Source organism: Oxyura jamaicensis, chromosome 7, assembly GCF_011077185.1.
Source record: "Oxyura jamaicensis isolate SHBP4307 breed ruddy duck chromosome 7, BPBGC_Ojam_1.0, whole genome shotgun sequence".
Taxonomy (NCBI): domain Eukaryota; kingdom Metazoa; phylum Chordata; class Aves; order Anseriformes; family Anatidae; genus Oxyura; species Oxyura jamaicensis.
Window position 1 is genome coordinate 21,017,503 of NC_048899.1, and position 20,773 is coordinate 21,038,275.

Sequence of the window (20,773 nt, forward strand, 5' to 3'; positions counted from 1 at the left end):
TTATATCATGCCTTTTTTTCATACCTTGCCTTTACCAAACACTGATTTTCTCCTTCAGTAAATTAAATCCTTTCTGTTAATCTGTAACCGAAGTAGGCTGTTTGCAATGAAATTCTACAGTTCTAATCAGATTGCTGTCTACTATGGCATTTTGCAATGTGTGATACTCTGGTATCTGGTGCAACCTGGAGAGATCTCTGGAAAGGCAGGTTTGCTGGATAAACACAAGGAGTAAGCTGTGTTGCACTGAAGGATTTAAGAAATATTATTCCACTTTCTTCTGTAAATTCTGTAAAGTTTTACTGGAGAAACAACACAAGTTTTTGTGACTCCTTGACTCTTAGAATACATCACATTCACTTTTATTGTTTGCTTTGTTTTCAACAGAACATATTCTTAAGTCTCATTTGCAATTCATAAGTGTCATATTAACTGAATAAACATTCAGTTATTGAGGTTAATTATCAGTGGTTTAAGTCTTTAAACTACCATTTACTTTTTGTCAGCTACAAATGTATTCTTTAACAGATATAATTTTCATAATGAAGGGCTAAACATGTTTTATTGAAAAACATGGTCAAAAATAATCTAATTATACATTCAGTAACTCCAACAAAAAAAAAATAAAGTAGTCTTGGTAATTAGAAATTTAGCTGCCTCTGCTATTTCAGTTCAAAGGACCTAAATTCAGATTCACTACCTCAGGTTTACATCAGAATGATAGCTGCTTGATGAAGCAATATCACTTTGCTTCTGTTCTCTCCATACAGTAAGACACTAACAATCTGATCTCCTGACTCAGACAATTGATCAAAGCTGTGGGTGTGCACACCTTGAGGAGTATCAGCACGCACATTAAACTCTCTGACTCTTGACTAAGAATGAAATAGTTGCAAAATTCATATTGCATTCTGCATGTTTTTAATCAGGAACACGTGAATCGAAAAAGGTGACTATTTTTTTTGTTGTTGTTGTTAGAAATATACTAGAAATGATGACAAATAGTTATATATCTAGTTTAATAGTCAATCTGATCTAGAGAGAACTGAGCAACTTGGGGTTTAAAACCTCACTATCCAAGGTTAACCATCTTTCCATCCCCAAACCATTATTTTTACTTGCCGTGAAACTTCCTGTACATTCAGAAACGTCTAGCCTTGATGGACACTTCTACCTCTTGGTTCTCTCCCTCTCATCTCAGTCTTCATATTTTATACTGAAAAATATAATGTTTCCTTTTAATGGTGACAATCGCAATCTACATTTTAAACCAATTTCCTTCTGCACTCACAGGAATCTATCTCCTCAGCTCCTGTGCAGCTTTATCTCCCTGTCCTTTTTCATTCACTTTAAATGTTTCAAAATTTTCTGACCTTCAGCCAATGATTTTCTAAAGTGCATGTTGAATTTCTTAAAACAGGTTGTGCTGCAGGTTTCTGTCTGTAAAGTCAAGAGAGAAGAGTTAGTTCACTTGAAAAATGTTTGTGTACCTTAACCCAAATTCATACCAGGCTGACCAGAGTCTACAGCTGCTCATTTCTCAAATGCAGTTTCAGAAGCAGCAAAATCAAAAAAATATAAAACATTTAAGGTAACTGTATTTCCAAATTTCCTCCTGCTTCTGCATCGGGGCCGCTCCACACCGTTTCAATCTTTTTAACTTAACCGTTTCAATCTCTTTAACTGCTTGGCCGAAATAGACTCTGATGCTTTTAATTAGCGTATACATGTGTATCTTTGTGAATCTTAGCCTGGAAGGAAGCCAAAGAACTTGCATCTGACTATAATGGCCTGGATTTTAAGGTCCAGCCAGGTGAGTAAGCTTCTACTATTTTGCTGGGGAGAGAGAAAACACCTCTTTTTACCTATGCCAACATTTTCACACACACTGGCCTTAGAGCTGTTAATAAAGTCGTTTGGCATGGCCACTTCACATTGAGCTTCTAAAGTAAGTACTCAAGCAAGCCATTCAGCAGAGCTGTAATTTGCCTTGTAACACCACCAAACTGCCTTTGCCAGCTCATTGAATGCCTGATGCATGAAAGGCGTGGTGCATTACAATGAAAAATATAAGACTGAAGGCAAAATCTTGAAATAATAATTATATCAGGATCAAAGAAACCACAGACATGTATAATACGCCTTTACTTTTATTAAAAAATGAGTCCTTTCTCTTTTAAAATCAGACATCCTAATATAACTAAAGAACCTCAGAATATAAGAATGGTCTTGCTATGTCAGACCAAAGGTCTTGTCTAGCCTGGTATCCTGTCTCAAGCAATGTCCAGAAATGGATGTTAAGAGAATACTGTAAATGAATGAAAGTGTATTTAACTCCTATCATACAGCGATCTGTAGTTCAGGAACTTCCTGAGCCAGGGAGGGAGCTCTGTGTTTAATAATTCTTAATGGATTTATCCTCCATCAACTTGTCCGGTCTTCTCCAGGAAGAGATAAGGAAGATATAAATGGCACTCTTTTCATTTTCTATCCCTTTTTCCTGGGAAAAGCATTGGCCCTATTCCACAAAGTCAGAAATAGCTATTATACTATTATAGCAGCAGAGTGGCCTGAGGCTCCGGTATACACTGATGATGGGAATTTCACATCTCCTGACAGAAACGAGTGACACATGCAAGCTGAGCATTTGTCATGGAGTGGGGCTGACTGATGCATTCAAAATCTTTGTTCTGTTTTTTTGTTTGTCTGATTGTTTATTCTAAAGGAAAAAGTTAAAAATAATTCTACCTTTAATGAGCTATTTAAAAGCTGAATCTTCAGATCTTTTAATTGTACAATTGTACTGCTATGCAAAAAACATTGCACAGCCTTCTAAATCTGGTCTAATGCCCGAGTCAAACTGGCTGAGCTAAGGGCATTTCTGTTTGTTGGTTCTGTGTGGAGCATTCCAAGCTCTAGCCTAGCTTGTTCCCTTTTCAAAATTTTACTTTATTTTTAATGAAAATATCTGGACCATTTCTTGCAACATTTGTCTCTAATGAGTACCCAGTACTTAACTAAGGTGAATTAATAGATGTTAATGTACAGTAAAAGGCAATATAAACTGCTACAGGTGAACATAGCAATTAGCATGTGAGAATTCTGAGCCTTGTTAGATGGATTTTATGCCACAGTACACAGAACAAAACCAAACATTGTTTAGTCCTTTTTAACTCTTGACTGTTTCAAGATACAAACAAAACTTTCCAGGCCATGCCATACTGAGTGAGTAGAAAGCAGTGACTTCATGATAGCAATTTGGAGGGAGAGAAGAAATGAACTAACAGTGACTTTGATTTCCGTGGTGTATGGATGTAATACCTCAATCAAAAAATAGGAAAAATAGTGCTAGTAAATGCTCCATACATTCCTTATATAAAATTAAACTTAACTAAAACTGCTCACATTAGAATCATTTCAAAATGCTAAATTTTATCAAGCACTGCTGTTTGATGAACCAATAGCAAATATGTATGCATCCAAGTTATATTTTTATGTAACATACACAAAGGTTAGATAGCTCAGTCCACATCACCATGGACTTACTATTTTGTGTGACAGTACTTAACTGTTTAATTACCATCTTTATGGTATTTATTTGGTATACGTCCTGGTGCATACATACCAGAGAATGTACTTGAGCTACCCTTGAGTTATCCTGTCCTGTGCACTACTGCTAAGGTAGCCACAGAGATACAGGATTTAGCTTCAACATTCTCCAGGAAACCTGGCTCTGAAAATGAGTTTTTAGCCCCTGCTGAGCTTCACAGAGCTGCTGGTTTCAAACTGTCCTCAACATGCCTGCTCAAGCTGCATAGACTACACATGGATGCTCACTAATAAGGTACTTCTGTAAGAAGACTCTGGCAAACTGCAGAAAAGAAAGAGTCAAAATAGTGTGGAAGCTGAAATGACTTGAAATTATTTATGCAAATTCTCAGTCTTGGATCAGTAATAATTTTCAGCTGAAAGCCTCAAAGAATTTCTGTATCCCTCTTATGAGGTAAATACTAGACAATAAGCCAAATTCAGCAGTACACAGCCTTGAGTTCCTGTCCATGTTCATTCTTGCTTCTTATTATCATAGTGATAAGTGATATACCTGGAAAATGTCTTTGAAAGGGCTGTGGGAATTTTCACAATTGGTAAACTCTGACAGGTACTCTAACTAATACCTTTGTATAAGTTTCTGCCCTTGACTTTTATTCAAACAATTATTGGAAAAACAAACAAACAAACAGCCTTCTGAAAGTTTAGAGCACTTATAATAGTTAGATCAAAAGTGGCGTATGTGCCTACAGCGTGACTTCAGTAGAACTTAGTGCAGCATGGTGTTCTCAAAATTGCAACCATGTGAAGGAAGGTGAACTTTTATTTATTTATTTATTTTTATTTTTTTGACAACCAGAGTTCTCCAGGTCCCTAGAATTCAATGGATGTTCATTGGTAACTGAAATTTTCTTGGCTTTGTGCTGAACATCGCAGTACCATCATGTATTTAAAGTAGAGAAGGTAGAGACTGTCCTTTGGAGCCCTGCTGGGGAGTCCACACCAGCAGTGGGTCCCTAGTGCATACCTGGTTAAGCCCACTGAGCACAGAGCAGAGGGACTTCTGTTAGCATTTCAGGGGAGGAGGGCCTCTTCCCTCTCTCCTTCTGATTTATTAGTTTGTCTAGTCATAGCATACATTTCATAACCAGAGAGCTGGGTATTTAACTCCCTCTGCATGCTTCAAAGGCATCTAAATGTATGGTACTGGATTCTACCAAGATGTATGCAATACTTTGGAGGATGGACAGAAAGCGTGAGACCTGTAGAGTTACCAGGTTGGTTCTGAGGGACCTGGCTAAAACTCAGAGAGCAGCATACTACTACTCCTGTGCTAACGTATCTTGCTTTCAGGACCTAAGATAACTCCTGTACTTACAGTTTATGCTATGTCTTTTCTGAATCTCTGATGAAGAAATTCCCCAATCTTTTTTGAATCGAGGAGTATTTTTCTCAAAGGAAAAGACTGTTTCTTGTAGTTTTGTTTTATAATATAGTAAGACTTAAGCTAATGCATCACTAATGACTTGAACAAATATTACGAATGCATATTTTTCTAAAGGTGTTTTCCTTCATAAATATGCCTTAGTGTTTAGAGTTTACAGACTTCAATGTTAAGGATTTTTGCATGGCATACTTTCCTATTTATATATGAACATCCATAATTTGTAAATTTATTGTATGATGCCAATTTAGTGAACTTGTAGTTTCTTCTAAACTCTAGGTAAGCTTAACATTTAAATTCACTCTTCTCTGTAAATTGCAACTATTTTGGTTAAAATGATTTGAAAGCATTAAACAAAGCTGTTTTAAAGAATAATTAACATTGCAACAGGATACATCAGGGCATATGTGATACTTGTATCACATAATACTTCACATCATCTGAAGCTTTCTGATATTACTCAAGTGTAAATTTTCTCCACCTCACTAAGCTATTTAACACATTTTCAGAAATACTGGTCAACAAAATAACTTATAAATCGTGACATGTAATATGGTAAAATACTCACCTTGATCCAAAAGCAAAAATAAAACACTAGCAGAGTAAAACCATAATGGTAGCAATGCAAATGCATCATGATATCATGTTAATCTTAAATATGCCCCAAAAGGACAATGCATCTCTTAGAAAGCAAATGCCTGTAATGAAGACTTTAGGAGCAAAATATATTTTTTAATGTATTAATAAAAGAATAAATTTTCTTGGATCTGACCCTGCATTTACAGTTATATAGAGAGACAAATATTGTGAAAACTCTCTATAAAAAAAGCAAAAATGACTTAGACCCATACCTGACAGTATATGGGGTACCCTTTTGCAATCGTAGTTTTTGACAAGTTCATCTATCAGGCCAAAGTGTTAAACAAACAACACATTGCTTACCATGTAGAATAAAGTGATTTGTTTCCTTCTCAGGGTGAAATCTGTCTACGTATAGATGGCCAGCATAGACATGACAAATATAAATTACTAAAATATAATATTAAACATGAAGACTAAATTATACTACTTGTGTAATCTTGTTGAGGTTAGCATAGTCTGTCATGCTTCAGTTACTGTAATTGGACTCCATTGGAAAGCAGTGCACCCGTACAAACCCAGCCATGGGGTAATTTTAATGTTACCTTGGGTCACGTAGATAGGACAGTTCTAACTTAAATATTGAAAACCTTTTTATTGTTTAGGTGGAGATAAATCATTCTTTTATATATTCTATGCACTTCAAAAAAAAAAAAATAGTAGCTATACCATAAACTAAATATCAATCCATCAACATATTGCATAGGATGCCTTTATGCTCACATGTTTATGAAATCCACATATCAGTGAACTTCTTGGTAAATCTCTGATGCAAACTTTAAGCCTACTCATTTTAAAATCAGTTCTCTAATTTTCTATGTACTTACAAACTTAAGATCTACCCAGGCAGCTGCCTTTTATTATTATCATCCTTTTTTTTTTAAGGTTATCTGCTGTTGAAAGTACAGATTACTAGTAGTGTTACAAAATCGTGCTATTCCCAGTGGTGCTGCTAACTAGCTGAGTTTTAGCAAATTGCTTAATCTCTGGGCATCAAGGTTACTTAACATAAGAAATAGATGTAATGGTTTTAACTTCTTTATGGGGGTAAAATAATAGTTAGAAATGCTTTCAGAGTTCCCTAGAGAAAAAAAGAAAAAAATGTTACCAAAATGCTTACTATACTCTTGTATGTTTATAGGTTAGATGTGTATAGTGTTCCTTATTTAAGCACACAGTTTTGATGGGCACGAAAACCTGTCCCTGTGCCTACAGCAATACTTTCAGTGTCTGTATGCATGTGTGTGCATGCTTCCCCAAACCGCACCCACATGCTGGAATGCAAACACAGAAAAGGCAACTGTTCAACAGGATGCGATGCTAGCTGATTGCCTGCTCTGTAGGAAAAAAAAAATACAGATTCTGTTTCATTTAAACAAAAGCAAGAGTCATATAACAATTCCTTGTTTTATCATTATACTGTAATGGAAAAAAAATAAATGATTTTTATCATGTCTGGTTAGCAGCAGAATAAAACAGCTCAGCTCTAACTTTAATTATGCATCATAAAATTAATTTAAGAAGGAAAACACCCTTCAATTCCGTATTCTATTCCACACCTTTGTTGCACAATATTATGCAAAATGACTGTATGAAACAGCATGATTTTCTATATACACAACTACAATAAGCAGGCATTCAGGTTTTAGCCTTAAACCACAAAATGCCACCAATAGTCTGATATATGTGAATAAATTGAATCAGAAAGACCTTGTAAGCAGACCTTTACAACAGGGAAAATTTTGTAAGACTCCTGTGGTCCATTTAATGCCTCTAATACCTTTCACTACAGGCAATAAAGGGCATACCTGTTTGAAAAATTACATGGTCTATTACATTTCTGCAGCATCTTTCATCCCAACATGTTTGCACTCCACATTTCTGGCAACCTCTCGAACAGAGGAGAGCAACCACCAGAACTATCCTGCTGTGTGGGTGGAGGCATGGAGATTTTCCTGGAGACATCTAGGACAACCACTGCCTGTTACAAAAAATGCCATGGGATATTACTGCTTTTTCAGAAGAGACAGGACTTTGTTTTTAGTAATTTAACGTGTATGAAAAACCTGTACTTAGTAAGCTGCCTGGAACTCACATCCCTACCTAAGGCAGAGGTTCTCCTTCAAATAGCTATTGCAATTAACAGTTCTCTCTAGCTGAAGGTTATGCTAACAGTAATCAGAAATGGGTATTAATCTGCAAACATTTATGCTCAAGTATACAATGGCACCAAGTACGTTCACTGCGTACAGTGGGTGGCAACTTGTCACGTGGATTAATGGTTCTAGCTAAATGATTGTTTTACCTCAATCCATAAACAAAGGATGACATTATAGCAACTGTACAATTAATAACCTGCTGCTTTGTTAACTTCTACAATGTTATCTCCTTGGATTAGCTTGAAAAAGCTACAGATTTTTCCTTCAAATGCCTTTTTTTTTTTTTCCCTCTAAATGATTCAACGGAAGACACACAGAGTGTATTAATAGCTCAATTATTTGGTACTCCCTGTTGTAGTCCTCTGTTTATAGTGTATAAGAGTTACATTTGCTTTATATGAGCCATGTTTTAAGTTCAGGACAAAGCAAACTTTATAAAAAACAGGGAAAAAAATAGAGTTTGTCATTGACTCTCACAAACACAGACCTTATTTTCAATGGGTAAAAAACAGAAGTGCCATTGGAGTCCAGATTTTGTTTTTAAAATGTCAGATCTCTAGGACAAATGGTATCTCCAGTATCTCAGAAAACCAACTATTTAGAGTTTAGTCATCATAAAACTGTCACTGCAGAACATGGCCTACAGGCGCTCAAGTTTAGAGCCTGCAGTATTTCTAGTGATCAGCATTTCAGGCATGCTCAGTTGACAACAGAAGTTTGAATAAGAGAAGTGGTAGTGTAAAAAGATAAGCATAACCTCTCCCTTAAGTGAGATTAGCATCACTGACTGAACTGCTTTTTTAGGTAATTCACTCCTCCATTGGAAATTGCCATTGCTGTCAGTCTGCCTCTCTCTAGATATTTTCCCTTATGTTGATTATCACTTTTCTCCCTGGCATTGCTGAGTTTCTGCTGTTAGCCCATGTGAGCTATTCAATAGTTTGCAATCTTCATTCTGGATTAGTGCTTGCCCAAAGAATTAGACTATAGCATATAGTGGTTTTCAAATGAGATTTTAAAGAGAATGGTACAACAGTTTCTCACCTGTCCAGCACAGTGTATTAGAACAACATCACACAAATTTATGTGATTAATTTAACTAAAGTATAATCAGCCGTGATGGTCTTCAGTTCAAACAGCACTGTAGCATTGAATCATCTCACCTTTGCAACATGGGAGTTTGGTTAGCATTTAGAAGATGGAGTCACTTAATGGTTTTGCCTGAAAAGTAGCTGTTTAGAAATGCAAAGTTCTTTCATACTTATAGGAAGGCTATGCTCTGAATACAAAGCGTTACCGTGCCGTTGCTGCAGGAACAGTCAACATACAAAGGAATTATTTCTCAGCCTTCATGCTTACCTAGACAGTGTCCAAACAATTTGAGGAGCATCAGAAAAGAAAGGGTGGACTGTCAAAGGAGAAAAAGGATTGCAGACTTACATTAAGGTCTTTCCTGGAATTCTTCGTGAGATTCTTCTGACTGATCAGTTTGTTGAACTCTGAAAATTGAGCCATGGAAAGTCCACCTGACTCATCGGGCCTTTTTTTGGGTTTTGAAATTTACCCAGATTAATGGGGTGTGCCTGATAATGGCATGTGGTTATTCAGGCTGCGAACAACCTCGATAATCTGTCAAAACAGGCAGTTTCAGGTCATTTAATCTTTCTTGAAGAAGCAGAAAACAAGCAGAATAAAAGCTTTATTGAAGAAGCACGGTACAAGTGGGAAGGGCATACGGCAAGAAGCAAAACATCAAAGTACAATATATTATATATACTGTATTATCCTAGACAATGCTCATGTGCATTAGCATAGAATGGCCAGTTATAATACTTTTCCTAAATATTTAGGTCTAGAACTAGTGAGAAAAAAGGAAATTATACTTCAATGCCACGTTGCCACGTTCTGTTTTATCCTCACGGGAAAGAAAAAAAAAAAAAAAAAGAAAAAGAAAAAAAAAAAAGATCGCTTTGTTGTTGGCTGTTTTGCTACTTGTGCTAAGCGCTGGCCAAAATATTTCCCGACTGCAGAGCTGTTTTGCTGTGCATCCCCCGACCACACGATGTGACAACGGCACGGCGGAGAGGTGACCCGGTCGAGTAGCACGCCCTGCCACATCTGCTCACTGCAGGGTCGCAGCGGAGCAGCTTGTCCCGCAGGAAAGCCCGGCGTGCCGTCATGATCAAAGGGCGAGCTGCTGCTCCGGCTGAAAGCGCTCCCAGCGCCAGCTGTTGGCCGTGACAGGGGCAGGCGGCGCCGTGCTCCTGCCCCAGCCCGGCAGCGCCAGAGCCAGGCGGGGGCAGCGGGGGCGGCCTCAGGGAAACCTCCGCGCACAGTCCCGGGACAAGCCCGAGGGCTGGCCCCGGGGAGAGGAAAATTCCAGCCCGGGACAGCGGCCGCTGTCAGCCCGCCGGGGCCGGGTGGGTGCGGGCAGGCGGAGGGAGGAGCCGGGCCGGGAACAGGGAGCCTCTGTTTCCCCGCCGGCTGCCGGAGCGGGAAAGGTTCCGCGTTTCAAGTTGCTCACCGAGAAGTTTTTTTTTTTTTTTTTTTAATGTTTTATTACACCCCCCTCCCGCCCCGTTCTCCGCCCAAGGTGTGGTTCAGCGAGCGGCCGCCCCAGCGGAGCCGGAGCCGTGTGTGCGTGGCCGCCGCCGCCCCACGGGCGCGCTGTGGAAGCAGCCGGGGAATGCCTGGGCTCGGCGGCGAGGCGGCGCCGCGGGCGACAGAGCGGGGCCGCCTTCCCCGGCCCTCCCCGAGCAGGTGAGGCGGGGCCCGGCGGCCGCTCGCCCCGCCGCAGGCATGGCCGCCCTGCCGCCGCCGCCGCCCTCAGGGTAAGCGCCGCTCCCGGCGGGGCCGGGGGACGGAGCCGGCCGCGTGCGCCCCGCGGCTTGAGGGGACGGGACGGGGCGGGGGGGTCGCGGATTCTGCCCCCGCGTCCGGGCGTCGGCAGCGCCGTGCTCGCGGCCGCCCGGCGACCGTTAAACGGTCGCCGGCGCGGCGGGAAGGGGAGGGCGGAGAGCGCGGTCCTGCCTTCCTCGACGGCACCCGACCGCTCGCCGCCCCCGAAAGCGGGCTCCCGAGGGGACCAGCTCGCCCCTCGGTGAGGCGAGGCGAGGTGCCGGCTGGCGGCGCTTTGCGGCGGGGCTCGGCGCGCTGCCCTCCTGGACGGCCCCCGCGGGCTGGCTGCGAGTTTTTCCCCTGGGAGCGGAGGTTTGGGGGCGCTTCGGGAGCCGGCGCAGGTGAATGGTCAGGTAAAGCTCGGCGTGTCTGCGCCTCAACGCTAGTCCTGCCCGAGGGGCAGCAAGCCGCCAGTAGCCTGCCAGGAGATGGAACTTTCAGGACGTGACTCGGGGTCCCGGCTGCAGGGAGGCGGGGGGCTGCCTCAGGCACCGCGGTGTGCCGGCGGGTGGTGGGTGCCCTCCACAGCTGCAGAAGTGTGCTCAACCCCGCAGGTCCCTGGTGAGGCTGCTGGCTTTATCTTTAAACAGTGGGAACAAAATAATCGGTGAGTGTGTATTTTAACACCAGGACGTTCCCGAAGCTTGTGTGTTATCTGCAAAAGCTGAGTAATTGTGTTTCTGACCAAGTGAATACGTGGTAAGCAGGTGGAGTGGGTGACTTGCTGTAGCACCTGCAGTAATCAGATCAGTTTGAAGCGATGGATGTGGCGAATACGAGGACTGGTAAAGAAGGGGTATTTGTTTGCCTAGGGCCTTGCGGCAGCTCCACACTTATGCACAGCCACAGAGATGTAAAGTTTATCTTGTTAGCCAGTGTAGATGGTACAATTACAGTATAGATAATTAGAGCATTTCTACAACGTAGGGTACATACGCTCAGCTGAAAGGACCATGCGTACGATACTGGAGTGGGATAGCAGGTTAGGAAGCAGCTGCAGTGGTATGTCTGGAAAGCCCTCAGTTGTACTTGCAGGCAGGAATGTGAAAACAGGCAAAAAGGCACATCTACAATGCTGGGTGTGCTGACAGCTTCCCCAGGCCTGCAGCCTGCCATAAAGCTGTTGGTTGTACTCAATTTTGGCTGCAGCCTGGCTCCTTTAAGGCAGGAGGAGTAGTGTGTTCCCTTAATGTGACTTCAAGCATCTGTCAGCATTCACATTTCATTTCTGAAAAAAACATGTAGCTAGCAACAAGGCTTATTTTCATTAGCCCTGCAGATATATTTTCAGGCCTTTTATCAGCTGTTCCCATATAATTTATTTCTTTGAAAAATCAGCTTACTGTTCCTCTCTTGTTACAAGAGTTTCTTATTGGCTGTCTTAATTATTTCCTGAAGGTGATTTGTTCATACTAGATTTGAGAGAGAAAAAAACAACAACAAAAAACTGGATATACCAGCAAACCCAGCAACTCCCTCCCACTTTACTGAATAGAATCCACAGATGTGTTTTTGAGTAGTTAGCAATGCTGTGGTTCTCTTCACTGAATGAGGTTATGGGACAAATTGTGTTAGAAATAGCAATGTTCCTTGGTCTGTGTTATATATCCTCCTAACCCACCTGGTCAGGTGGGGAATGTTGTTGAAACATAGCTGAAAATTGTTTACCAGCAAGTGTGTTCTCAAATCACTGTTTAAAGTTAAATGGTGTAATTACGGATAATTCCTCGCAGTTTAGAAACTCGAATTATGCTAACTGCTAAGAAGGGTAGATGTGTTAAAGGTTTTTTGTGGGTTTTCAAGTGTCAGTGTTTATTTAGCCTTGGAACTTCTATACAGCTTAATTCTCTGTGATATGTCGTGGCTCTTCTCTATGGAATTTTCTTATCTTGTTCTACTGGGACAAGATTTGGAAAGTATCTCATAACTATTTTTTTTTCTATACAAAGCGTTCTATACAAGAGCGTTCTTTAAAAAAGTTTGTGGATAAGTATTTTTGCTTGAATTGGGAGAAGAAGATGGAGGGGTACATAACTGTTATTCTGAAAGTACAACCAAGGTAAACTCGTAGAGGTCTGTTTTGTTTTAAATCCTCAGCTGGATATATATATTTTTTTGAATATGGTGGATAGAAGGCATGCCCAGTAACTGGCTGGATGTGCCACATAGTTTCCTCTGGTAGGAGATGAAACTTGGCTGGACCTACCCTTAATAATTTTATAGCTCATCCATCTTGCCTCAAGTCTGAGGAACACTCTTAGAAGTGTGTTTCTGCCAGGCCAGCTGACACAGCGTGCTCCTGTTCAGCACAGAGGTGAATTGGCTTTATGTATTGACTGTTACTGGATGATAGGAAGATGTATGTTTTTTTAAATACTTTTTTTTAATTAAAAAAAAAACAACACCTGGGTGGTATCCAGCATCTTGACCCCATTTTTTCTTGCTGTTGCAGGCTAGCAATGCTGTACCCCTAGTGTAAATCAATTTTTACAGCAACAAGTAGATTTCACTAGTTGACACAGACTTTTGTTGTGAAGTGGTGCCAGCAAATATGCTGTTAAACTATTGGAGCAAAATTGTTTCTTGATAAACTACAGATTTATTTCCTTTGAAATATTATAATGCGCGTTGAGGTGTGCCTTTTAATTCAGTTCTAATCAATTTATGATAACTTTGTGATCTCATTCATATTCAGAGCTATATATCGCTTTCTTTTTGAGTGCCTAAAGAAAACATGCTTAGGAGCTACAGCTGCTCTCCAGAGGCTGAAGACAGAGATGGCTGTAGCAGGGGGTAGGGGCAGGCCTAAGCTGAGCTGTGCTTAGGGTACTGCCAGAAACTCTTCTCAGGCGTGTCTTCATGTTCCCTTTCCCTGTTTAGCCCAGTGAATGTACTGAAGTTTTTAATAAGAACAGGAGAGAAATCTTTTTATGTGGTTAGAGCTGCCTTTGAAGAAGAGAGAGATATGAATGTTTTCAGAAAAAAAAAAAAAAAAAGAAATACAATTTATCTGTTGTGTGCCTTTGCTTGAGTACAACTGAGTTCTTTTAGCAAATAATTTTGCTTGGTTTACGGATCTCTAGAGATGTCAGCTGTGGTGCAGTGTTGAAAAGTGTTTGGCATCAAGCTTAAAATACTGGTTTGAGCTCTCCTCATCTCTTCTTGTTTGTCAGCTGAGCTAGTTCACAACATGGCCATAGGTTTGTTGGAGTATATAAATGAAGTCATCTGTGGTGTGGAGCATGGGATGAATGGGGCGGAGGGTGCAGCAAAAACTTCACGCGTTTTGTTGCCGAGCCACAGCAACAGGTTGGAGGGCAGCGGTGGAGTGCCTGAAGCTTGCATGGTTTGGTGGAGTTCAGGTCCAGCCTGAAACTACTACATTTTCAGTGAATTAGCTGTTGCTACTGTCTATATAGTACTTTACTATATATAGATGTTCATGGATAAATGCAAGACCTTTGTGCTTGTGCTACTAAATGGTACCTCTATTGAGACTCAGAATTTAGGCTGGCATGGGTCTAACAGGCAGTCCAATCTTAGAAGCACTCTATCTTTACACTGAGGAGTTCAAGATAAAGATTTTTTTCTCACTCCCGTGACTCCGATGAAGAACAACTAATTGAGATACAACAAAATGGAAAGAAGTTTGAGATCTTGTGACCACAGAGTTTGCTGGGTGTTTGAAACAGGGAGTTAACCACTTTGTGGGTGGATCCCCATCAGGAACCATTTGAATGTTCTTCATTCCAGGGTGTAGTTTACCATCTGAATTCTGAATATATACGTAATACTTCTTGAGGTGATTATGTTGTTCTTTTTAACAAATCTGCCTTAATCAAGGCAGCATCAAATAGTTGCATGACATAGTGGTGCCATGAATCAAATGTTGTTGCATTTAATGGCTGGTTTGGTTACTCAAACCTTGTCAAGTCTGAAGTCATAGCTGCATACTCAGTGGTAATATTCCCTGTTGGAGTGTGTTGCTGTGGGAATGAGATCAAGGAAGCATTAGGGGGCTAAGGAATGTGGATACTAGAGTGAAAAAATGTGTGGGAGGGTAATGCATGAATAGAGAAATGAGCAGTTATTTCAAAACTTTGTCCAAGTGTGATGGTATCCTGTGAAAAGGAAAAGCAAGAGCTAGTCATTAGTGAGATTTTAAAAAGCATGCAAGAAAATAAGTGCTTTGGACTGGCAGGTGGGTTTCAGTGTCATCTTACGCTTAGTTCTTTTTTTTGTATTGCTATTGGATGTTTTTGTTAACTTTAAAAGAGACTACAGTGTTTATGTAAACCTGAAGATCACTATTTATGTTGGGTAGTAGTATCTGTTGGGTCAAAGAAGAAAAGAGCCCATTGTAGGGGCCAGAAGCTTTAGATCCCAGAGGAAACCACAGATCTTCACGGGATTACTATGACCTAATAGGTAAAATAAAATAACTCAGTAGGAATATTTTCAATTTAGAAACCAATGGTTTCTGCTGTAATATAGCATCTTTGTAGGCCTTCCTTCGTGAAGTCCAGTACTACTTCTGGCTTCCTTGACTGTAGCTTGGAAGAAAGTTTTTAAGTGTGCAGATTTCTCTAGCTTGGCTACTGCTGTTTCTGGCTGCCACTACTGTAATTTTGTGCTGCTGGGGATTTGGAGATCCCAAATTACCCCTACTGCTATTGGAGTTGTAACAATGTTAGCACCTGCTCAACTAAGTATTTATTTTTTCAAGAAATGAACAAGTTGGTATGATGAGTTGCTCTGTTAAACAACTGAATACGAGGAATGCTGGGTGTTCTTTTTTTTTTTTTTTTTTTTTTTTAAATGACTGCTTGCAAGTTAAAACAAATCTGACTGTGCACTTCCCTTCCTTTTCACCTGGCTCTCTCACTAGCTTCCCCAGGGGCTGGCCTGCTACTCTCACTTAAGCTCACGCAGCTGCCTGCTGTTTGAGAAAGAGCTGTTCCTTACTGTGAGTATTTGCTGTCACTTTACGCTGCTCTAAAACTCAACAAGTTGACGTCAAGGCAGTAGAGGATGACAGGGGGGCGAGATGTTGGCTCCTAGACTCCTGTAGAGTTCTGTGGCCATGCCCAGTATTAGCACAATGAAGAGGAAACTCTGGCTGTGCAGCATGCGACAATGGGGAGCTCAAGAGGGGAAAAAAACAACACTGTTTTGAGCTGTAACAGGCAATTAAAAACTTGAGGTTTCACCCTAATTCTCTCCTAAAGTAGGGTCTCACAACTAAAAATGTAACTCTTTGTATCAAAGTAAACCTTTTACTAACTAGGATTCAAATAGATGCATTCTGGCTTAAAATCTGCATGTTGATGGACAAATAGAGAAATATGCATTTTTTTCAGTTTTTTTTAGAAACTTTTTTTCTGCATCAGAAGTGCAATACCATGGGAATATTTACTGAACTAGGAGTTCCTGGATTTGTTTTTTATTTGCTTGGAGATTATCCAGTTCAAAAGGGGCACATACACTTGTGTGTATCTTTTGGTGGTTGTAAATGATCAAAGACGTGGGTGGTTGAAGGATGGGTCCCTAATCTGTCTGTGAAATGTCTCCCTGGGGAGTTTGTGTATACGTTGACTGTTCTGCAAGACTAGGATTGTCAGGATTGCTATTTTCAGTTAAAGAAAATAGAGCACATGAATATTTTTGGCTAGACATGAGCTTTCTTCTATTAGAAAGCATTAGTTTGGTTGTTGGGAGCATTAATTCAACAAAGGTTTCAACTGAAGAAATAGGTTGCTAGTTGTACTTTCTTAGCTGTACTTTAAAAATACTTTCTGCAAATTTGTTTTTTATTGTTCATCTCTGTTCTAGAAATATATTTATGTGGTTTGGAAAATGTTACTCTTATTTAAATAACATATATATAGAAATGAACCTCTCCTCCTCCCTGAACAGTGTAATCAATTACTCTATGCCATGTATGTAAGTATTGTGAGCTAGAATTTTTCTCAAGTACCAATGATCATACATTTTTTGTTCCTTGCCATGCATCTCTCTTATGAAGTGATGCTGTTTTAATTACAAAACCCACTCTATCTCAAAAGAACAGCATTATAAACTTGAGTATTTGTCTTTAGAATCAAGTCCCTTTTCACTGCAGTTTCTGACAAGAAACCGACACAAAGGAAAAAAACAGGATTTTTAAAAACTAAAATGAAGAAATTCTGTTTAGAAGATTCCCTCTGATGTTTTACCTGGCTTTCATTTCAGAATTGCTGATACACTTTCTTCCAAAGACCAGGGCTCTTTATGTGCATGTATAGCAGCTTTTAGACATTTTGCTATGGGGAGGCTGAAGTATCTCTTTCAGCTGTCCCTTCAACACAAGCAGTTTATTGACAAAGTCGTTAAAAATAGGGTCTTTGTATTGGTGGATGATGTAATTCTGCGTCTCCTCCCCGCTCAGTTTTAACTGCAAACTGCACAAGCAGTTTGGCAGATTCCTTAGGGGTTAAGGTACAGTACAAAACCCTTTATATGGTGTGAAGTACTCGCCTGCAGATGGCTCTGTCTTTCTCTGAAGTTAAATACCTATACTTTGAAGTACAACATCACTGGGTTCGTACTGGCTTTGTGATGTCCTTTCTGCAGAACCCTCTAAGCATGGCACCGTGCTGTTCTTCACTGTCCTCGAGTGACGCACAGCTTCCCGAGTGTTTGAGCCATGCTCGGATGTTGTAGTCTCCTGCGCTCATACCTGGTCCATCTCATTCAGTGTCAGAGGGCTTGTACCCGAAGAGTTGCACGTGCTTGTATCTTATTACTGCCCAGACACTTTTAATGTGCAGGTAACAAGGTTGTTAGAAGGGCAGTAGGGAAAAATACAGTGTGGGGAGTTTGTTTCTTTTTGTTTGGTATTTTACCAAGTGTTTATGTATCATTGCATTGCTGTTGACCTTTTTAGAACCCAGTACAGTTCTTGTTTAGTGCCAAACTAGACTGACAAGACAGCTGGATGTTGCAGTGCAGGTAGAAGGTAATCTGCTGAGGTATCTATTTAAAAATTCTTGTGACAACAATGTTGGAAGCATTTTTTACTTGGGAGGAACAATATTTTTGTCTCTGTTTCTATTTTTTTTTTTTAAAAAAAGAGCTAAAATGTCTGTTAGAAAGATAGTTCGGAAAAATGTTTACAACCTGTCATTATGGGATGTAATCCCTTCAAGCAAAAATAAAGTACTACTTGACTACTACTGCAGAACCTCTTGTTCTTTTCATAAGAAATGCATCCTGTTCAGAATTAATTGTGAAATTGTTCTGGCTTTGGACCCGATGATCTCTTGAGGTCCCTCCCTTCCAACCTCCCTTACAACCTCTACAATACTGTGATTCAGTGATTTGCAATGATACATAGAAACTATTTGCAATGATAAGTGTTTTCATGGCTTTTCAGCTTGTAAGACAGACAAGAAGTTAGCTAGCTGATGACCACTGTGTAGTAGGCATGTTTCCAGGGGTGGAATTTCTAATGATTTTCAGAAGTGTGTGTGAATTCAGAAATCGATGCTATGGCAGAAATCCGGGCTTTGACTTTTTTTTTTTTTTAAATGAAATAAAGTTCTCCAAAATCAAGATAAACTATGTGTTGAAAGTTGTCCCTTGGTTCCTGTGCTTTCATTCTTTAACAGTCATTGCTTTCTTCACCTACTCTATGAGATCTCCAGACAAACTTTTCTGTATCCCCTGCTGGTCTCTGACTCATGGTATCTCACTTCCTCTTGCCTGCAATTTTAATCCTCTCCTTCCACCCACATTACAAAGTAGCCTCACTAATTCCATCCTTGGTGACATCCCTCAGCTATTTTTACCTCATTAAGTTTTTAAAGTACTCACTTCTCAGGGAAAGTCCTGTTTTGTTGGATCTTAAATGTGCTGCTTCTCTTCTGAAAGCTTTTATTGCTGGTTAATGCGTAGGAACTTAGAAGAATTGTAACACTTAATTCCAAAACCACAACTGTATAGGAGCCTTTAGACGTTTGGAAGAAAAAGTGGTCTTTCTACATCTGACAGAATTTGAAGCTGAGATCTTAAGGCAGCGCTGATAGCCAGAGACATGGGATTTATTCTATATATTTTTTTCCATTCAAGGAAGTCAGAATTTACTTGGGGCGTTGCTGAGCCAATACCAGTGATTTTCTTAATGTATTGTATTTTGTTATTCCTCAAAATCAGGTATATCTAATTTGATGTGTCCATAGCAGGTTCTTAGGACACTTGTTTTAGAAATGAATTGATAGAATTGATAGAACTGATGCATCTTTTTTCCTTCAACTCCTTAACATTTCTGTGTCTTTGTTTAGTGGTTGTTCTTCCGTGGTGGGAGGTGTCTGTTTTTCTCCCAGGTCATATGTACAGTGTTCAGAGGATTTTGAAATTAAACTAACTTTCAGTGTTTTTTTTTTTTTTTTTTAATCGTTCTCCTGCAATGTAGGGCACATCTCCCCCCTGCCCTCAGGTATAGCAGCAGTAAGGTAATGCTTGTTCACTTCTTTAGAAAAGCAAGGTGAATATGCACAAGGTGTGGTAAACTACAGCAGTTTATGAGCACTCCTTCAGAGCTGATCGTTAATAGCGAGGGGGATAGGAGAAAATCTGAAGCAGCTTATTTTGGAAAAGTAATAAGGATCTGACATCACTGTCTGAACTGTTGGAATCTGTCTTGTTTCTGAGCATCTTTCTTTGACTGTTTTCATATTTCCACTGCCCAAACACTTTACAAACTTTCCAGTCTTTCTCCCAAAATACACCACTGCAATGCTTTTTCATCCATAAATCTCAAATGAATAAAGGGAGAGGAGGGAAATGCACTGAATTGTAAATGCTAAATGAAACCTTCAAAATATAAAATGACTTAATCTAGAGGAAAAAAAAGGGGGGGTTGAATTTGGTACCATGATAGTTTTAGAACTATTCAAACTTTTTTTTTTTTTTTTATTATCCTGCTGGTGTTGTTGAAGACACTGCTTATAGTTTTTTTTTTTTTTTTTTTTTTTTTTTTTCCCTCCCCCTGCTTTTAACTCACCAAAAGTTTCCTGGATTCTGTAGCTTCAATATGTAAAGCTTGCCAGCCAATGGGTTTATGAGATTTTTTTTTATTTTTTTTTCTTTTTAAAGACTGCCTGCCAGGACTTTAATCCAGAATAAGTTTTTATGGTAGAATTGAGAATGTTTGGAAATAATGATGCATGATGTAAATGCTGAAATTTCAACCTATGCACTGTCAACCAGTATTTTGTACGTGTATTGACTGCAGATAGAGATTGAAAAAACTGCTTGGTACTATGAATGGTCTCGTAGAAAGATCCATGTGGTGTCAGTGAAAACTCTGCCCCTCTTCAGAAGAGACAGATATTATAATATGATATTTTTATGATCTTCAACAGGTAATCAGGCATCTCTTTAGGTCCCAGCATTGTTTGAGAGAATTAGGGTATAATTCTGGCCCCAGTTGATGATGATCATAAACGGTCTATAATTTCTGGATGAATAAATGGAAGAGTTAGGGCAAGAAAAAAACAATATTTTCTTTCATTGGAAAAATATGTTAATGTTGATTGTATATAGGGTTTATATGTTAGTGATTAATTTAACTTGTTTAGGGCTCAAGCTTAAAATCACATTTGAGTGGTCTCTTTGAGAAAGTACAGCATGCTGTGTACAGCATGGCAGCAGCCACGTGTGAGTTCAGCTGTACCGTGCCCTTGCAGGTTATTGACTATTAACTACAGGGCTGTACCTGACGGACACATGTAGACTAGCCTAACAGGCCCCAAATCGCAGGTACTGAGCCCTTTTTCTGCTACGTGGGGATTTTCCTTCACCCCTCCTGAATGTGATCTGCTTGCTCTCTGACCAGCTGATGTGGCCTCTGCCTGCTTATGGTGCACAGATTTGTGGTAGGAAATGAAGTGCCCAGTGAATTGTTTATGTTGTAAACAAAAGTTTGTCAGAGCCTCTTGGAAGACCTTCAGATGGAAATACCCTTGAAAAATCCTACCCTAATTAACTGAGAATTGTACAGTTAGGTGCCAGCCAACAGCATGTTCTCGGAATGGAAAACTGG

At 40.0% G+C, this 20,773-nt stretch overlaps 1 protein-coding gene across 5 annotated transcripts in view; it reads left to right on the forward strand.

Moving 5' to 3' along the window:
- The first annotated feature begins 10,008 nt into the window (after positions 1-10,008).
- Positions 10,009-20,773, forward strand: part of COBLL1 (cordon-bleu WH2 repeat protein like 1) — an 81,897-nt gene continuing 71,132 nt past the window's right edge. Inside the window, exon 1 of one of the 5 annotated variants that reach the window (XM_035331348.1) lies at positions 10,009-10,211. Coding sequence is in view for 1 of the 5 variants with exons in the window: in XM_035331340.1 (XP_035187231.1) it covers positions 10,591-10,622 (32 nt within the window). In the remaining 4 variants the exon portion in view is untranslated. Of the gene's footprint in view, positions 10,212-10,343; positions 10,623-10,662; positions 10,907-20,773 lie in introns of those variants that run through there. The other 4 variants (XM_035331347.1, XM_035331340.1, XM_035331342.1 and 1 more) reach the window with 4 other exon arrangements.